Consider the following 19046-nt stretch of genomic DNA (forward strand, 5'->3'; position numbering starts at 1 on the left):
GCACGAACCCGCGTCCCCTGCATCGGCAGGCGGACTCTCAACCACTGCGCCACCAGGGAATCCCCTCTACAAAATTCTTGAAAGGAGTGCTTCTCTGTTGTATGGTAGCCGCGTATAAAGGAAAAGTAACATCCTCTCGGCTGCCTTTATTTCTGCACTAGTACTCAATAGCTTCCATGCTTTTCTTTGCATTCATAAAAATACGTAAACAGGCGGCATTTTTGTTGTGGTTTTACAAGAAATGGATTCTGTGTGCATTACTCTGTAACTTTCTTTCTTGTGTTGGTTTGCCTTGAAAAAATCCCTAGAAGTTTTGTAAGTATGTGGTGTTTGCTGCTAGCATTGGGCCTGTCCAGGACTGACCCATAAAGAAAAACTCTCCAAAGATTTCAGAGACGAACCCAGCCTGTTTATTACCATAGTCTTCATTTAACTCTGGCCACTCAGTCCCATATTTATGAGGCAAAAGATACTGGAGGGGAAGTTCCTAGGGTATCTTGCTACTACTGTTATTTTTGTGCTGTTATTATTTTTTTTATTTCTGATAATCCTTACCCTATAATAGCATCCTGATTTTTCTCCCTTAATTTCCTGTCTACCTACCTAATGACTTAACCTATTCATTTTGCCTTTTCTTTTGTCAATCTCATACTGTTTCTTTGGCATACATTCCTTCATTTACATACATATAGATTTTACATTTTAAAAGACAGGATTGCTGCATTTATCCCCTAATAAAGAACTTTAAGGGATTTCCCCCTATGCTTTTTGTTTTGTTTTTTTTCCCCACTGTTAACAGTACTGCAAAACAAGATATGTTTTTATATACAGGTGCTTTTATTTATGAGAAATGAATTTCTAAAAATAGAATTTCTAGATGAAGTGTATGCTTCTTTTTTATCCTGATGCATACCTGCCAGATCGAATTCCGAAAAGCGTATAGCCCTTTGACTTTTAAACAGATATCTTTAATCAGCTCAGACCTGACTGCATATCAGTAGATCATGATGTTGCTGCCACTTTAGTGAGGAACCGTATGGCTAATTTATTTAATTACTCTCTGTAGGGTACTTTTCCACTCCAGTCCTCTACCGTGGGTCTTGGAAGAGCGGAGTAAATTGAGGAACAGTTCCCCCCATTCCCGGATGAAGCAATCATCCAAGTATGTGGCTGGGAGCTGAGAATATGAGAGGCAGCGGGTCCAGCTGCCAAGGTGGTACAGTGGCGGCTGGGACCCGTAGACAGGAGTCTGTGCAATTAGCCAGGATGGTTACTGCATTTTTGGCAGTGGGGCCGCAGTTAAAGCAAAAAAGGATCTTTTTCCAAGAAGGAAAAGCCAGTTAATAAGTTTGGGTCAGTTCGCTCATAACAGCGCTACATTTGAGCAGGAGAAAACCCCCGGAGCTTGGCAAACCATCACTACTGGCCAGTATTCCTCCCAGCTCACAAGTCTGAGGCCGTCCAGGCAGAACCTGGCTCTCTGCTTTGACTGTATCCATTTAATAGCATTCCTAGTTAACAGAGTGAAAGCAGAGGAATCTTTGCCCCCTTAATCCAGAAGCGTAAGAGTTAGTGGCTGTAGAAGCCGTGGTCCAAGTAGCTGCACAGCAGAGGGGGCGGGCAGTCTGTCTGTATTGCGGGCTGTGTGCTTGGGCGTGCAGCTTGAAACCGTGGTCCTCCAAAAATGACATTGATGTTTACGAGTGGCTCAGTGCTTTCTTTTTTGTAGATGAATCAACATTTGTATATGACTAACCAGTGTGAAAGTCTGATTTTATAGTGTGTCAGGGAGCCATCGTGTACCTGTCCTGTGAATAAATTAAGTAAAAACTCAGTACGTTTACATAAATATTTTAAAATACAGTGTGTTCTCCTACTTTTTCCATTTCACCTAGGGAAATCTTGCCAAAATAAAATCAAGTTTGAGTGTTTACAGTGTAAGAGAAAACCAGCTCATGAATTTTGAAATTAGGAGATGAACTGTGTTTGTTTTGTTTATTTAGGTTTTAATTTTTTCTCTCCCAAATAAATCTTTCCAGTGAAATAAACAGGTCTGATCATCTAATGATGGATTATTTGAATGAAGATTGAAATTGAATTGGAAATGTTGAAAAGTAGCTGCCTTATCCTTTTCAAAAAGCTACGGCACCTGCAACTGGTAAAAATTAGGACAAACATATCAAAAATCTTTGAAGAAACTTGTGGCCCAACCAGTGCCAACTTGGACAGAATCAAAGCGCTGGCTGCTTAGAGGAAATATCTCAACATTCAACTAATCAAGGATGTTAATCTGAAGTAAAGATTGAAAATTGTGACATGGTTAGGATTGCTCAGAGCAAAGGTTAATGCTGAGAAAGAGAAGCTTGATTCTTAGGATCTTTTCCCCTTACTGTGTATTTTCAACAACTAGAATGTCATAGTTATATGAAATTCACTCTCAGTCTTTAAAGTGATTTCTCATTAATAATTTATCAAGATATATTTCTGGTTTAGGGATCTAATTTTGTCAAGTTCTGCATTCACATGCATTGCTACCACGGCCTCTAAAGAGTAAGGCCTGTGGTTCTATGTATGAGGCGTCAGGCCAGAGAGTAGTTACTCAAAAAGAAGCGAAGATTTCTGAATCCTCACCCGCTATACGCAGATTTAATCATGGCTTCCTGCAGTCTGTCCCATGGCGTCATTTTGCTTATAACAAACATGTTACAACATTATTTCGAAGTTTTATCAGGTTGACCTAATGAACCTATTTCTTTCATCCAATAGTGGCACTCTTGACATCTTGGACCAAATAATTCTTTGCTGTAGGGAACTCTCCCGGGCATTGTAGGATATTTAGCAGAATCTTTGGCCTCTACCCTCTGGATGCCAACAGCACCCCCAAAACAGTTTCCAGACATTGTCAAGTGTCTCAAAAGCAAAATCAACCCTAGTTGAGAATAACTGCTCGAAACAGTTATCTAAATAAAACATGAACATGTTTAAAAAGTTCAAAATAGTACGAGAGGTATGAGTGAGTCTCCATACTACCACCTAGAGAACACTTCTGCTACCTCAAGATAATGAATATGAACAGTTTCTTATGGGTCTTCCAGAAAGTCGCCATGCATATGAGAGTGTATACACCTGCTCTGCATAAGCATGACCACTCAACATATACCTTGGTATTTTTCATGTAATAATATATCAGTGAGAGTTTTGTATTACCCTGCTCACAGACCTATATTGCTCTTTTTAATGTCTGCATAGTGTTTCATTGCTATGGATGAATTATATCCATTTAACTAGCTACCAATATACGTGCAGGTTCTAATTTCTTATGCTTCCAAATAATGCCATGGTAACATCCTTGTATTTTTATGTTGAATACTGTGGGATTTTAGCTATAGGATATAGAGTATGTTCCTAAAAGTGGAATTGCTGGGTCAAAGGAAAAATATATTAAACATATTTGTGGACAATGCTATATTACCATCTGGATATAGGGGTAGCTGTTTTCTCAGGTTATCAAGCTTTTAAATCTTTGCCCATTTGTTGGGTAAAAAATGATATCCCTTTGTGTGTGTGTTTCATAAAAAGTGAGATTTCCCACATTTATAAGTGGTTTTGTGTCCTGTGATCACACTGCCTGTATATTCTTTCCCTGTTTTCCTAACAGCTTGTTGGGCATTTTCTTTCTCATTTGTAGGAACTCTTTATACAGTAAGGAAATTAGATCTTCACAGATGTTACAAATATATGTGTACTGTTTATTCATCTTCTTTCAACTTTATTAATATTTTTTTGCTATAGAAATGAATTGTTTCAAATTTATTCCTCTTTTTGTGTGATTTCTGAGTTTGTCATACAGAGAGTCAGTGTCACATACAAAAAATAACTTTTTTTCCCTGTTTTCTCCTAATGCTTTGAGTTAGTTTTTTATGGTTAAGTGTTCAAGCCATCTGTGATTAGTTTGAGTATGTGGGGTGAGACCGCAATACTATACAGGTATAACTTTTCCTATATAGAATGGTAATTTATTATATGTTAAAGGGCATTTCAACAGAGTGAGATAAAGGTGGTTGATTAACCAAATGCTGTTGACATAATTGCCTCATATTTGGGTACAAAATAATGAAGCTGGATCCATACTTGGTGCTTGCAGGGAACCAGTGGAGGGCCATTGCACCTCCATGAGGAAAGGCAGTGACCTCAGAAGGCCCTCAGGCGAGGGCCTTGTCCACTGTAGGGCTTTGTAAGTTAGGGTCATGAATTCAATCTTACTCGAATAGTGTTTCTTTTTCACATTTCTCTTGTACTTCGCATATATTTGGGGGTTTATATTTTTATCCATTCAGCATTTTTAAATGTATTATTAATATAACAGACATATTTGGTATTACTTCTGTCATCATATTTCATGTTATGTTTTCAGCTCTTGATGTTTCTTTGGTTTCTACCTTTTGCTGAAATTCTCGTCATGCTTTATTTCCCTAAGGACTTGAGAACATTCACTGCTGACTTCTGGTGTTGTCTACTGTGCCCGAGAAACATGAAGCCAACTTGACTTTTCCCCTCGTAGGCTAATTACTTTTTCTGCCTGAATATATTACAAAAACTGATCCTATAAAATTTTAAAACTCATTAATTCATATATCAGGGTTTGCGTGGCTGTTGATCTTTTTGTGGCCGTTGTTTTGTTTCCTGGGGACAAAAGGTGTCTTCTCTATTTATTGGCTGATTAAGGTTTTAGAATATTTCAGGAATTTTTCTTCTATTATATCTTCGAACATTTGTTTCTGTTCTTTTTTTTATACCTTTTTAAAAATAAATTTTATTTATTTATTTATTTATTTTTGGCTGCGTTGGGTCTTCGCTGCTGCGTGCAGGCTTTCTCTAGTTGCAGTGAACGGGGGCCTCTCACCATGGTGGCCTCTCCCGTTGCAGAGCACACGGTCTCTAGGTGCGCGGGCTCAGTAGTTGCGGCTCACGGACTCCAGAGTGCAGGCTCGGCAGCTGTGGCGCATGGGCTTCGCTGCTCTGTGGCATGTGGGGTCCTCCCGGACCAGGGCTCGAACCCGTGTCCCCTGCATTGGCAGGCAGACTCCCAACCACTGTGCCACCAGGGAAGCCCTCTCCTTTGTTTTTTTTAAGGTACACCTTTTGGGGTTTTTGTTGTTGTTGTAATCTTTGGAAGGCAGTCAGTTTCTCTTAAATTCAATGTTAACTTTTGTTCATTGCTCAGTTTTCTCGAGCCTGCCCTACCCTACCCTGACTGGTTTCAGCTGTGTCCATTCTGGGTTTTATTTCCATGGCCTTAATCTGTCACATCGACCTTTCCTTATTTGTTTCCTTCTTTGATATCTTACACATCTTATTTTAGCTCTTGTTTCAACGAATGGCCACGTATTCTTTAGCTCTTTTCGCCTTGTCAGGAGCATTCAAAATATTTTTCTGTGCTTTGACCTGGTTCTTTCTGTGGAGATTGTTTCATATTATTATCATTTATTTATATGTCATATTCTTTTGTTTATATTTTTTCTTTGTTATTTTTTGATGATGTCTAGGGGAGGGGGCTTCACAGTTTTTTCAGAACACTTTCTCATCCGTGTCTGTCTCTTCCGCACTGGTCACCTGTCCCTTTGTAGTAATGACCACCTCCCTCGCCACCATTTCTTCTCCTCAGGTGAGTCGGAGGCCTCTATGCCTCACATGGAATTTCCGTGCATCACAGGTTTTCTGTTAGGTGAATTTGCATTTATTTCTTTTCACTTTACCTCGATTGGTATCTGCTGAGTTCATTGCTCTTTGCTCGTTCCTGTGCCCTGCCATTCTCCTCAGTCACTTCTGGGGGGAAAAGGCATTTGTGTGCACATTGCCCTTGAACTTCAGTTTGCCTGCTGTGTTGAATTGGACCAGGGACCTCAGCCATGACTCATACCTACCTCTGTATCTCACCCTCTGAATAAGAGCTGATTCAGCTCTTTCTTTGGTTGTTCCACCTCTTTGTTGGAAACCTTTTCACTCTGAAGGTTTTGTCTGCTATTGACATTCTCCCTTGATTTGATCCTACTTCATCATATTTATCAGCTTCTCTTCTATGTCATTTGTAGTTTTAATTAAGGCTATCTCATAATTTCATTGAAAATAACTTTTCTATTTTCAATTGTTTTGCTGCTTTCTATTGGTATTAGGGAGGGGAGGAGAGTAAAAATAGTACTACTCTACCTTCAGCAAAAGGCACTACATGAACTGAATTAAGCAATAAAATAGTTGTGTTCACTAGATATTTATCAATGTTCTCTCTGTTGTTCGAATAGGAGAATAGAAAAGTATAACACAATCTTGGGAAAATTAGGTTAAGACCCTTGAAGCACTTTGTAAGTATGCTTGAATCAGGTGTGGATCTGGACTCTCATTGCACTAAAAGTTTGGTTGGAGTACTGATTGCCGAGACCTCATGTGATAGGGAGGCCGTGCAAATAGAATTGTTGTTTTAGGGATGGCTAATATTTGAATAGGTGTGGTAACAGTATTCTGAGTGCAGAACAGAGCACAAACTTCTGATTCTTAGTTCTCCACCAATATTTCTTCACTGAGAATAGCCAGGCCTCATGGGGACCTCTGGGGAGGTAGTTGAAATGAAGAGTAAATAGGAGTGAGGAAGGGTTTTTGAAGGTCAGCAAGCTTATCTTAGCTTTCGGAGGGATCCCTGGTAGTCCTTTGAATGAGGGAATGAGATGATGAAAGCTGTGCTAAGAAAACTCTATCTGGCAGTTGAATTGAGGTATTTCGTTCGATCCCACTGGGACATGGTGAGTGAGTCTCTGTTTGTACCAAGCATCCTACTGGGTACAGTTGTGCAAATTTGGGAACAATTCCTGGCTCAGGAAACTTAGTCTGGGGGAGTCAAGAAACTGACTTAGAAAAATCTGACTTAGTAAAATGTCAGTAGCAGAGTTGATCTCAACCCACATTATTATGGCGTGGCTGTTCCGTGTTGCCAGAGTCCTTCCACTGTAGTAATGGATTCAGTCTGTCATGATATTACATCACTAAGGTGGATTCTGTGATTAGCATGGGGTGCATTAAAGTCTACCCCACATCACCGGGATCCTGCTGTATCATATAAATTCAGCTGAATTTTAAACAGTGGCGTTTTGTATCCCGTATTTCTGTATTTGCTTTTTTCTAAATCAGGTTTCCATCCAGCCTCCTTATGGCTCGCCCATCTTCTGCTTCACTCTCACCACCTCCATATCTTCTCCCATTGTACCTGGTAATGGTTCCTTCTCTAAGATAATTTTTTTTCTTTTTTCTTTTATAAATTTATTTATTTTATTTATTTATTTTTGGCTGTGTTGGGTCTTCATTGCTGCACACAGGCTTTCTGTAGTTGCGGTGTGCGGGCTTCTCGTTGTGTTGGCTTCTCTTGTTGCGGAGCACAGGCTCTAGGCGTGCGGGCTTCAGTAGCTGTGGCACACGGGCTCAGTGGTTGTGGCGCGCGGGCTTAGTTGCTCCGCAGCATGTGGGATCTTCCCGGACCAGGGCTCGAACCCGTGTCTCCTGCATTGGCAGCAGATTCTTAACCACCACGCCACCAGGGAAGTCCCAATAATTTTTTTTTGGTTGTTCATGTCCCTGGCACTTTGCAGTTGTTTTTATGTCAGTCTTGCCTAATCAATTAGAATTATGGTCTGCTTGAAGATATAATCTGTACTTAATTTATTTATACATCCCACGTTACTCCAAAAGATGATTTGAGCATGTTTCTTTCCTATTATTGTGTGTTGCCCTTTACTGAGGTGGCGGACATTTGATTAAGGAGCGTCAGTATTTTATGAGCTAAGAACACACATGACCAATAGAGGAGTTTCTGTGGTTTTTCATTTATTTTTATCTATTTGAAAGTCCTACAAAGATAAATCATATTTATCGAGTCAACTTTATAGAAAAAGGAACATGAAGTTGAGACCCTTCCAGTATTGAGAAAGTGTTGACACAAAACATATTAGATGTAAATTAAACATAAATTGCTTTTCTGTAAATATGTACATGCTACCTCTTAAAATCGATGTACGCCCTAAATGTAAATTTTCCTTAAAATAGTGGTATTTGTGATATTGGGAATCTGTATTTTATGAAAGAGCAACGGCTGCGATCCTTTGGCTCTTTATCTCTCGGCAGCTGTGTCCAGCTGGTGGTCCACATTCCCCACTACTCCTTCAGTGAATGGAAACATTTAGGTCAATATTGATATAAAACTTCGTGAACTTTTTTCTCTTTCAGCTTTGGTTCGCCTTTGTTAATGGATTTTCTGGGCAGATTTTATTTGAACGTTGGTGCATCGGCTTGTACAATGTGGTAAGCATTCTCCATCTCTCTCTGATGGCATGCAGAACTAAACTGTTTGTGTCTGGGAGGTGTATCTAAGTCCCTCATCTGCATCCATGGCAGGCAGCACAAATACATCTTTAGGGCCTTGTCGCTGCAACACATCCTGCAGAAGCCCAAACTCTCCACACATGGTTTCAATCATAGCAGATCATTCTTGAATAACCCCATGAAATTATTCACCTATATATCTTGAAAATAGACCCTTGTTACCTCCTGACTAAAATGCCTGGGCAACATTTCCATGTTTTTAGCTCAAGAAAAAAATTTCTGAACTACATCTAAACTCATTCCACTCCATAATTTTCTTTCTGAATTCTTAAACGTACGCGAATATACAGTGTGTAACCTGGTGTCCTTTTTGTCCTTCTTAAAAGCGTATCTGTCCTTGTGGAAGAATGTTTTCTCCCACAGTTAGTGCTAAAATAATGAATTCTGACTTCCAGCTCCCGTGGCGAATGGTAATCAGCTTATTTGGTATTTTTCACGATTTTAGAGTTCTGTTTTCATTACTTGACTGTAATGAATTCAAAAGGTAGAAATAAATATAAACTATAGACTAAAATGACTATGTAGCTACTTAGTCTTTTGTGTTCCTGGCAAGGGGTGTAGCTTGGTGCTGTAGAGACCCGAGTATGCCACATTTCTTGAGTTGCACTTTCACCACTGTTTTGGACCCTAACTCTGACATTCTCTGCCCTGGGGGAGTCTATACCCTGAAGCAGCCATCATAGGTAGGCATAGATGGAAGTTACCAGACATACAATAATATAAACCGTGGTGCTGTAAATATTTACAATTTGTATATACATTCGTGGCTGGCTATTCAAATCATCCATTTACTCAGACTCCTCCCCCCACACACACGCTTTTTTAGTAGCTTCTGTGCTAGGTGTTATGTTTAAAACGCTGCATACAGCACGTAGCTTCAGCCTGGTATAGCTCGACACGTTAAGAGGGTCACTCGTGTAGACTAATACGCTGCCGAACCAAGTTCAGATCTTGGGTTTAGGCAGCATTCATAAGATGGTAACTGTGTTACTCACTACAAAGTACACTAGTACATTTGTTGCTAATAATTATGCCCCCAAAGGCAAAACTGACAGGTGATGAGAGCAGGGCTGAATTGATGGCCGTTTATCACCTGTGCTTGAAAAGCTCCTCTGACCCCCTACCACATGGAAAGGGGCTCCAGGGCCTCCCCTTGGACAGATGGTTAACTTTGCAGGACTTAAAAGTGTTTTGAGTAGGTTAAAATGACGTGACCGTTTAGGGGGAAATATACTGACTGCTCCATAGTGATTTAGTGTTTGTTGGGAAAGGCCATCCCAGGCCCACATACGTACTTGTAATTAGAAGGCTGAGACCTAGGAGGCTATGTTTAGCGCTAAGGACTGAAATACATGTCACTGGTTACACAATGAATGGATTTTAGGTTCTTTCCTTAGCACTCTGCAGTCTTGGGCAGTTCAGATTCATCCAACAGACTCAGATTGAGTGGCTATTACACATCATATGCCGATAGGCTGTAGGATGATGTTGGTCAAAATAGGGTCCCCAGACCACTTGCATGAGAAAGCACCAGGATTTCTTTGAAGATGCAGATTCCCAAGCACCATCCTAACTTAACAAAGAGTTTCTCAGAGGTACCGAGAAGCAAAACAAAAATTTAAATAAAACTTTCTAGCAGTGGTTACCCACATTAAAGTTTAAGACCCACGATGACCTCTGATCCCTAGGGTCGGGGATGTGTTTTATACCCTTTGTGTCCTCCAGATGAGAGAGAATATGGCAGCAGAGAAGTGAATTCCCAGGTGACATGGCCCTGTGACCATGGGTCCACGGTACCAGTGTGGGAGACGGTCACCGGGGAGTGGTAGCAGGGTCGGGACAGTCAAATCCAGTGGGGTCAGAGGGTCACTGGCCTCCACAGTCAATCACCGGAAGGACCAAAGCTTTTGAGGACTTGGAAGTCTGCCCGCATAGCAATTGTCTTGGTAACTTTTGTTTGAAATAGATACTTAGAGGAGAGTTGCAAAAAAGAGTGCAAAGAACGGTATACCCAGACTCATCAGTTATTGGCATTTTGCCTACCGTTTGCGTCTCTCTCAAGACACGCACACGTGTGCATACGTAGGCTCGCGTGCACGTACACTCCAACGCGTATATTTCTGAGCCAGTTGGGAGTCAGTTAAGACATAATGCCCCTACTGTTCATCCTTTAGTGCATAGCTGGACCATTCTCTTACATAACCACAGTATAATGATCAAAATCATAAAATTTAACATGGATACAATACTACTGTCTAATCCATACTACCCCATATTCCAATTTTGTGAGTACTCTTCTGTTTAGCATTTGCTCCCACTCCAGGTCACTCCACAGAGACTCAGTGCAAGAGGCAGTTTGTGACATCTGAGACATTGCTACTGACCCCTCTTCTGGGCTGGAGTCTCCCTTACCATTTTCTTTCTTTTTTTTTTTTTTTTAACATCTTTATTAGCGTATAATTGCTTTACAATGGTGTGTTAGCTTCTGCTTTATAACAAAGTGAATCAGTTATATCCCTTGCCATTTTCAAGCAGTATTGCTTTTTTCCTTTTCGGTACTTAACGCTTCATGTTTGATTCCCCAAGCCAGCTAAAGTAGAAAGTCATCGTTTCTCAGTCTAATTCTCAGAGCAGGTTACATAGCATTGAAACTCCTCCATCTCCCAAGGTCATGAATCAATGCCATCCTATTAGATGCTCATTATATCCATAGTCAAATTTCTACATCATTTTAGGTTATGAGTAGAATGGGACTAAAGAGGCTACCAGTGACAAAAGGTACCATGATCAAATGGATTTTAGCTACATTTTATCCATTTTTTAGTGAAGAGATAACCCTTTTTAACACTGTTTCAGAAAATATATCCTCCTTAATTTTCAAGCCAGCAGAATTTCAAGAAAACTGAGCCAGGCTTACTTATAAACATAAATATAAAAATTGTAAATAAGGTTTCAGCAAATAGAATTCAACAGTGTATCAAAAGAATAAAATATTTGACAAAGAAGGATTTATTTCAGGAATATAGGAGGCTCAAAATTTTTAAATGTTTCTAAGTATCACTGTATCAGCCAAAAAAAGAAGAAAAGTGTGATCCCATCAGTAGATGGTGCAAAAGTCTTTGAATCAATTCAGCTGCCAGTTCCAAAATAAGGACTCTAAATATAGGAAAGAAATAAGTCAATTAACTATAATGCAGGCTATTTATTAAAAAACCAGTAGCATATTGCCATAAATGGTAAAATTCTAAAATGACTTCATTTTAAATAAGAAATTAGTCAGGGATTCCTGCCATCACTATATAATTCAGCATTGTTTTGGAATTTTCAGCAACTGCTAAGAAAATTAAATAACTATTACAAATACTAGGAAAAAGTAAAATACTTCTGTGCTTATACAAATATGTGCACCCAAAATGGCCATGTTAAATATGTTCATATATGACTATACATCTACAAAACCCAAAACATACCAGTAAAGAAATACTGGAATTATAAGAAAATTTGATAAGGTGGCCAGATTCATAATAAATATATAAAAACCCATAGTTTTTCTCTGTCCTGGCAATCACTTAGCTTGTTTGTTTGTTTTTTTAATTCTAACAATGAGCACTTAGAAATGCAAGGAGAATAATAATTCCTTTCAAAATAGCAATTGGAATTATACATTTCATAGGAATAATTTTTATAGTACCTACATGAAAAACACCCAAAATCTTACCTAAGTATATGCAACAAGATTTAACTAAATGGAAAGTCATACTATTTCCTTGTATGGGAAGACTTAGTATCATAAAAAACTTAGTATCAACCCTTCCAAAATTAGTATATAAATTTATGTGATTCCATATAGAATCCCAATGGATGATTGTTTGCGGGGTGGGGGGGAGAAGGGAATTGCATAAAATGATATTAAGGTATGAATGGAATTAACAGCCATCTAAGAATAAATATGCAAAGCATGTTCAAAAAAGACCAATCAGAAAGGTAGACTTATCTGAACATCTGACTCTACTATAAAGCTGCCATAACCACATCAATGTGATACTGACAGAGAACTGAACAAATAAGTCAGGGAACTTAGCACTAAAGTTGGTGGTCCAGGGAAATATACATTTTTTACAAGTAAGAGTCAGTATCTTTAATTTTTCAAGCTGGAGAGTATTAAATAGAATATAACAAGCATTGCTGATAGGGAAGCAGGGAGAAGATTGTTGTGCTTTCTGAAGGGAGAGATAAACAACGGGAACCTTTTCTGAAAGCAGCCAAGCAGCGTCCTCTAAAGTTTAAAATACATGTATTTTTTTTACCCTTACAGACGTACTTTTGGGAATCTTTCACATAGAAATAAAAGATAAAGGATAGATGTTACAATACGTTCTAGGTGTTTATTGCATGATGTTTGTGGCAACGAAGAACTAGAAATAACATGAATGCCTGTCCGTAGGTGATGGTTGAAAAACTATGATCCATCCATACTATGAAATATTACGTGAGCATGAGAAAGGCTGCTTCAGGGTCAAACCCAGGGTACTTGGGGACTTCCCATGGTGTATTGTTTAATGAGAAAAATAAGATGAAGAAAATGTGTTTGATGTCTTGTTTCTGTAAAACAAATAATGATCCCGAGCAGTGTGTGTGTAGAGGGGGAAGGGGTGTGCTACAAGCTGGGTGAGCAATCTGGTAGGTTGTTAGCCTGGGGATGTGATGGGGGAGAGAATTTGAAGTGGGTGGAAGGAGGAAGTCAAGTGAAAAAAGGAAAAGAAAAAATAAAGCTGGCTGTGTGAACAGTATGCAGGTAGCTTCTTTAACCAAACAGTGAGGGCGAGTTTATATACTGAGTGTGCAGAGCTTTTGAGATGCTTGTGGGGTGCTTTCCTGTAGCGTTTGTTCTTGTGAGATGTGAATGCCACCACTCTGGATCTTTTTCTCCCTGAAATCTGTAGAACATTGACATCCCAGGGCTGCTTTCCTCTCTGCTCCCGGGTGAAGATGGAGCTGCTGGTGAGTTTTACGGGCCTCACCCCACCGCAGCTCTAGTTGCTTTATGCCAACAGACCTGGAAAAGGCTGACCCCTCTGGCCAGATGTTCAGGCTCCTGGGAACTGGTGTGCAATCAGAACTCTCGTAGAGACACACGTCCAGTTCCCACGGCCCTGAGAGCTTGCTGGGCTTGTGGGTACAGATTTGCTTGATGCTGATGCAGAGTAGAGAGCGACCCGTGCACACACCCAAGGAGAAGGTGGTCCTCGGGTCTGCCGCGCCGCCTGGGCTGGATGACACGCTTGTTCCAGCCCTCTTCTTCAGCTATGTCACACGCTGTAGAGGACAGGTAAAGGTAACAGTCTTAGGAAGCACCCTCCAAGGGACTTCCCTGGTGGCGCAGTGGTTAAGAATCCGCCTGCCGATGCAGGGGGACACGGGTTCGAGCCCTGGTCTGGGAAGATCCCACATGCCGCGGAGCAACAAAGCCCGTGCGCCACAACTACTGAGCCTGCGCTCTAGAGCCTGTGAGCCACAACTGCTGAGCCTGTGCGCCACAACTACTGAGCCCGTGTGCTGCAACTACTGAAGCCCGCATGCCTAGAGCCCATGCTCCACAACAAGTGAAGCCACTGCAATGAGAAGCCCACACACCGCAACGAAGAGTAGCCCCCGCTCGTCACAACTAGAGAAAGCCCGTGCGCTGCAACAAAGACCCAACGCAGCCAAAAATAAATAAATAAGTAAATAAATTTATTTAAAAAAAAAAAAAAAAAAAAGGAACCACCCTCTGCCCAAGAGCTCGTCGTCCTGAGAGGTCATTCTGTCTCCATCCCAGCCTTGTCTTGTGCCGTGTCCCCAGCCAACCGCCATCCTGAACATCCTAGAGCTTCCCCGCTAACGTGCTGTCCGTGTTTGTGCCTCGAAGCTTTGTGACGGGTGCTCCTTCCACGGGGATGCTTCCCTCTGCATCCGTCCCGCCCAGATCCCTTACCATCCTGCCAAATCCTGCAGGTCCAGTACCTCACAGGGCAAAAGCTCTTCAGTTCAAGCATCTTTCCTCGAGTCCCCCTCTCCTCTCCCCCAGGAGTGATTTTGCAGAGTGCTCTGTTTTAAGTTTGTCCTGTGCCTGTTGCCAGCTGCCCCGTCCCCAGCTCTGCAGCAGACGAAGTCCCTAGCAGCCAGGGACCCGCTTCCTTGCCTTCTTCCTCCTTCTGTTTCTAAATCTCTCTTTCCCTGGGGATTATCACAATACCTGGCCCATCACGCATTTCCCTTAAAAGTCCATCAAATGAATACGTGCGGGAAGTACGTAGTGCTTCCTGAAATGCGAGTGTAAAATCAGGATGGAAAGTTGCCAATGGGGCCTCAGCACTCGCGGGAAAACACTGCCACACCGCACAGAGCTCACCAGGGTAGGATTCTAGGTCACAGCTCGTCTACAGAGGAGGGCAGTTGTTACTGGAACAAGACTTCTTGGCTAATCAGATATTTAGGATGTTGTTTTTAGTGTTCAGTGTATTCATGTTATGCTGATTAGACAACAGTTTAAAGTGGTCTTTCGTTTGTTTGTCGGGAGGGTGTCCGGGGAGTCGTGAGTCGCTGAACCTCAGGTTTGGACTCGACCAGGAGTTAAGTCATCGTCGCGTAGACCTGAACCTCCGGAACCGCGTAAGTGGAAGAGCCTCCGGTGATGGCGCGTTGTTGTCTATGCAGATTTTCACAGCGCTGCCCCCCTTCACCCTGGGCATCTTCGAGAGGTCCTGTAGCCAGGAGAGCATGCTGAGGTTCCCGCAACTCTACAAGATCACCCAGAACGCCGAGGGCTTCAACACCAAGGTAAGCCACGCGTGCACAGGGCCCCTCGGAAGGCACGGGCGCTGCGTCCCGTCCCTCAGCGCTGGTACCTGCTCAGTGGGGGCGTTTGAAGGGAGGTGAGGCCCCGGGTCTCTCCCGATATCGCAAGCCCGGTGAATTCAAGCTGCCACATCGGGAAGGAAGCGTCCATCCCTTCCTGTTCAGTGACGCCGTCTTCTTCCCTACGTGGGCCCCCCATGACCATGTGGCCAGCGGCCCGCACGCCCCGGGACCTGTAGGATCCAATCGTCCCCCACCCCATAGAGCCCTGTCGCCTGGCACGGCCCTCCCTCCATCACTGCCTGGTTCTCAGGGGCAGGAAAATGTCCCTTTAGCCAGCGAGGAAAATTGGCCAGAGGTGAACACAGGAATCGAGTCAGGTGTGGGTGTTATTTTCAGTCTGGAGGATCAGGAAAGAGAAAACATCTAGACAGACAAGGAGTAGGCAGTCCTGAGATGAGCCTGGCTTAGGTGTTACAGGGGTCCCGCGATCGGGAGCGGCTAAGGGGTCTGGTGTGCCGCTGACCCACCAGCCACGGCGAGAAGGGCAGAGGTGAGGGCGCCCCGGCGGAAGGGGAAGTAGGTGCCCGGCTGGCTCGGGAGGCACAGCTGCCCACATGCCTGCGTCGCCGTGTTTCCGTCTCCGGTGTTTGTGCGGGAGGGGATTCGGAGGCTGGAACGGAGGCTCTAGGGAGGATGCCACGGGAGTCCTCGGCAGAGAGCGATCTCTTAAGGCTTCGTTTTGAGCCAGGTGTCGTGCTTGTCTTCCTTCAGGGCCGCCTCCTGTTTGGGAAAGTGTAACAGGCATGTCCACATCTGGAAAAAGCACAAGGGGATACTGCTGGTTCTAGTGTGTTCCATGCGCAAGGAGACAGGGCTGACGAACTGTATCGGTCCTTGTTCACCATGGCCCTGTCGATGGGAAATATGGCCTGTTTATTATTCTGCATTGTTTCTGTAAATCGGTGTTTTACAGAGTTTGAATTCAAAGGCCGTGTAAGGAGGGAGGGAGGGAGGGCGGGCGAGGACCCATTGGAAAGGTAGCCGAGCTAAGGATTCGCAGAGACTGATCTGCAAGCATTTTGAAGATCTGGGGGCGGGGGGGACAGGGGTCATACAGAGGGCAGGGAGAAGACAGGGAAAAAATGAACATTTAAAATAGGGAAATCCCATGGGCTTCCCTGGTGGCGCAGTGGTTGAGAGCCCGCCTGCCGATGCAGGGGACGCGGGTTCGCGCCCCGGTCCGGGAGGATCCCACGTGCCGCGGAGCAGATGGGCCCGTGAGTCGCTGGGCCTGCGCGTCCGGAGCCTGTGCTCCGCAGCGGGAGAGGCCACAACAGTGTGAGGCCCGCGTACCGCAAAAAAAAATAAAATAGGAAAATCCCACTGTCTTATAATTTCTCATTATTTTCTGTTGTCCCATCACTACTTAAGATCCAACTATATATATATGACAATTCCCGGAACAATTTGTAGATTGTTAAATAAATTCAATCTGGCTTTAGTAATCCTGTCATCTCAGAGTTAAAAAGACGATTGAAATGCATTTATGAAACTATAAGTTAGAAGAAGCTAAACATCGTGTTCTTTTCTTTGACCTTTCAGGTGTTAAAGAGAATTTTTAAATGTGAATGATATTCATCTAAATCCTAAAAACTGAAAAATTGAATGGGAGGGATTTTCAGGGGTAAAACAAAAGAGTGAGCGTGAGCATACTGTGTAGGAATTTACATTGTAAATGTGTTTCATGCTTTCAAAAGTATGGCTTCAGTCTCTTCATTAACAGTTTGACCCAATACCCTTTCTCTGGATGACTGTAAAATGTGGTCTTTCTTTCCGTTCTAAAGGAAATGGATCATCATTTATTTTTTGGATGTGGATAGATTGTATGTTGTCCTGCTTATATGTGAATATCTCTTTAGGTCTTTGTACTAGAGTAATATTATGTGGAGATAGCCCAGTCGTTTGTATGTAAAAGTGAGGAAATTGGGTTATTTTTCGCCTTCTGGAGCTGGGCATCGCAGCCTCCATCCCTGACGATGAGGGGCTTGTTGAGCTGCACACAGGTCAAGAGTGTGGGCAGCTCCTGACTCCCTTGGTTTGTTTTGCCTTAGGTTTTCTGGGGTCACTGCATCAACGCCTTGGTCCACTCCCTCATCCTCTTCTGGTTTCCCGTGAAAGCGCTGGAGCACGGTAGGTAACGGCTTCGAGATCCAACCCTCAGCAGGTAGCTTTGCAGCCCCTCAGCACCAGTTGTTCACCATTTTTTTTCCCCAGTTCTGCAGACCCAGGGACCACAGGAACAAATTTCAGAAGAAAAACATACGAAACATCTAATGAGAACTGCTCTCGGCTTCGTAGCTTGCAGGTTTCACCCATTCTGGCTCTGAGAACCCGTTTTCTTTCCAGTTGCCTGGAGAGTTTAAATACTAGGAATTCTAAACTTTATTTTTAATAACCATTTGAGTCAAGGATCTTGAAGAAAAGCACTGTCGTATAATGAAACATCGATGCCTCTTGTCCACGAGTTTGAAATTTTCTGTTAATTACTTGGGCTTTCGTTTTCCAAGCTTGACCTACCTCTATGCCAAAGAGCTCAGATCTCGTGAGAGTTTTATTTTATGCCCAGTTTTCGGAAAGTCTCCTTTCCTTGACGTACGCTTTTCAAGCAAACGTTTAAAGCTTGCTGGAGGACTGATTCTCCCTGTTGGTTTCCGTCTTTCCTAAGCTGAAGGAGGGTGTATTCGTTCATACTTCTTAATACATCCAAAATGTGACCTCTTAAAGAGACATACCTTTTAGTCTCAAAAAGTGAAAATGTATTCCAAGAATGCTACTCTTTTACCCCCTCTCAAATCATAATAATACCCCTGGGGAAAATGACTCCAAATGTTGACTAGACAAGGCCTTTTATTGTACAGAGAACCAACAAATATAAAGTTTCCAAGCTTCTTTGTTTCTGTCAGTGTTTTTTTGTGCTTCAGATGGACATGATTCATCCTTACTGAAGTGCTTTAACCTGTCAAATATTGACAGAGAAAATGCATATGCACAATGGAGGTGTTATACCCTATGACCTTTTCTCTCAGTTTCATCAGATGCCCTTTTCCTTCAAGGGTCCCTAAGTCTCTAGATCAGAAAATACAGTTTTCTGCTTCCAGCCCCACCCCCAAAGGGGCGTTCTAGTGGAGTCATTCTCTTTGAACGATAGAGCTTTCCTGTGATCCATCTTCACTAATAGTGGATTTAATTTCTTTTGCAATGGTTTTGTGAGGAAGGGCTTAAAATATAAGAGTGTTGACTGTGCGGTGCCTGCCTTTGGACTCGCAGAAGTTCTGCAAGATGGTCGTTTACTCGCCTGCTTCACAAGGAGCTAGCATGGTCCGTTTTCAGCAAAGACGATGGTTTTCTGATCCTGAGTCATGACTGTGTGCCTTGAGATTGTGGTTTGTAGTTTATGTTGGGATCATTATTGTTTACCTGGCTTCCATCATGTAAATCCATTCATTCTCCTAATGTGGTCTGTGTTTAAAAGGGGATAGACTCCCAACAGTTACTAATTTATACCTAAGCGATATCGCCAGATGAATTTCAAGTTGGTTTCTATCACCCTCACCTGCTTCCCTCAGATTAGCAATTTGCCAAAGCAGCAAAAGGATGATTTTTTTCCCCATCTTTAAAATCATTATCATCATTTTCAGCATCCTTATTTCATCACATGCCTTCAGCATAGAGGTTTTCTTCTGGTTGTGTTGTAAACAGTAACCTTTCGAGTGAAACTGCTG

The 19046-nt window shown here is 42.4% G+C and overlaps 1 protein-coding gene across 1 annotated transcript in view; it reads left to right on the top strand.

Moving 5' to 3' along the window:
* LOC102994737 (phospholipid-transporting ATPase IB) overlaps window positions 1-19046 on the top strand; it is a 467552-nt gene that overhangs the window by 303999 nt on the left and 144507 nt on the right. Inside the window, exons 27-29 of the mRNA XM_028497800.2 lie at window positions 8269-8343; window positions 15121-15243; window positions 17376-17454. Coding sequence (XP_028353601.1) covers window positions 8269-8343; window positions 15121-15243; window positions 17376-17454 — 277 coding nt within the window. The remainder of the gene's footprint in view (window positions 1-8268; window positions 8344-15120; window positions 15244-17375; window positions 17455-19046) is intronic.

Source organism: Physeter macrocephalus, chromosome 13 (assembly GCF_002837175.3).
Source record: "Physeter macrocephalus isolate SW-GA chromosome 13, ASM283717v5, whole genome shotgun sequence".
Taxonomy (NCBI): Eukaryota; Metazoa; Chordata; class Mammalia; order Artiodactyla; family Physeteridae; genus Physeter; species Physeter macrocephalus.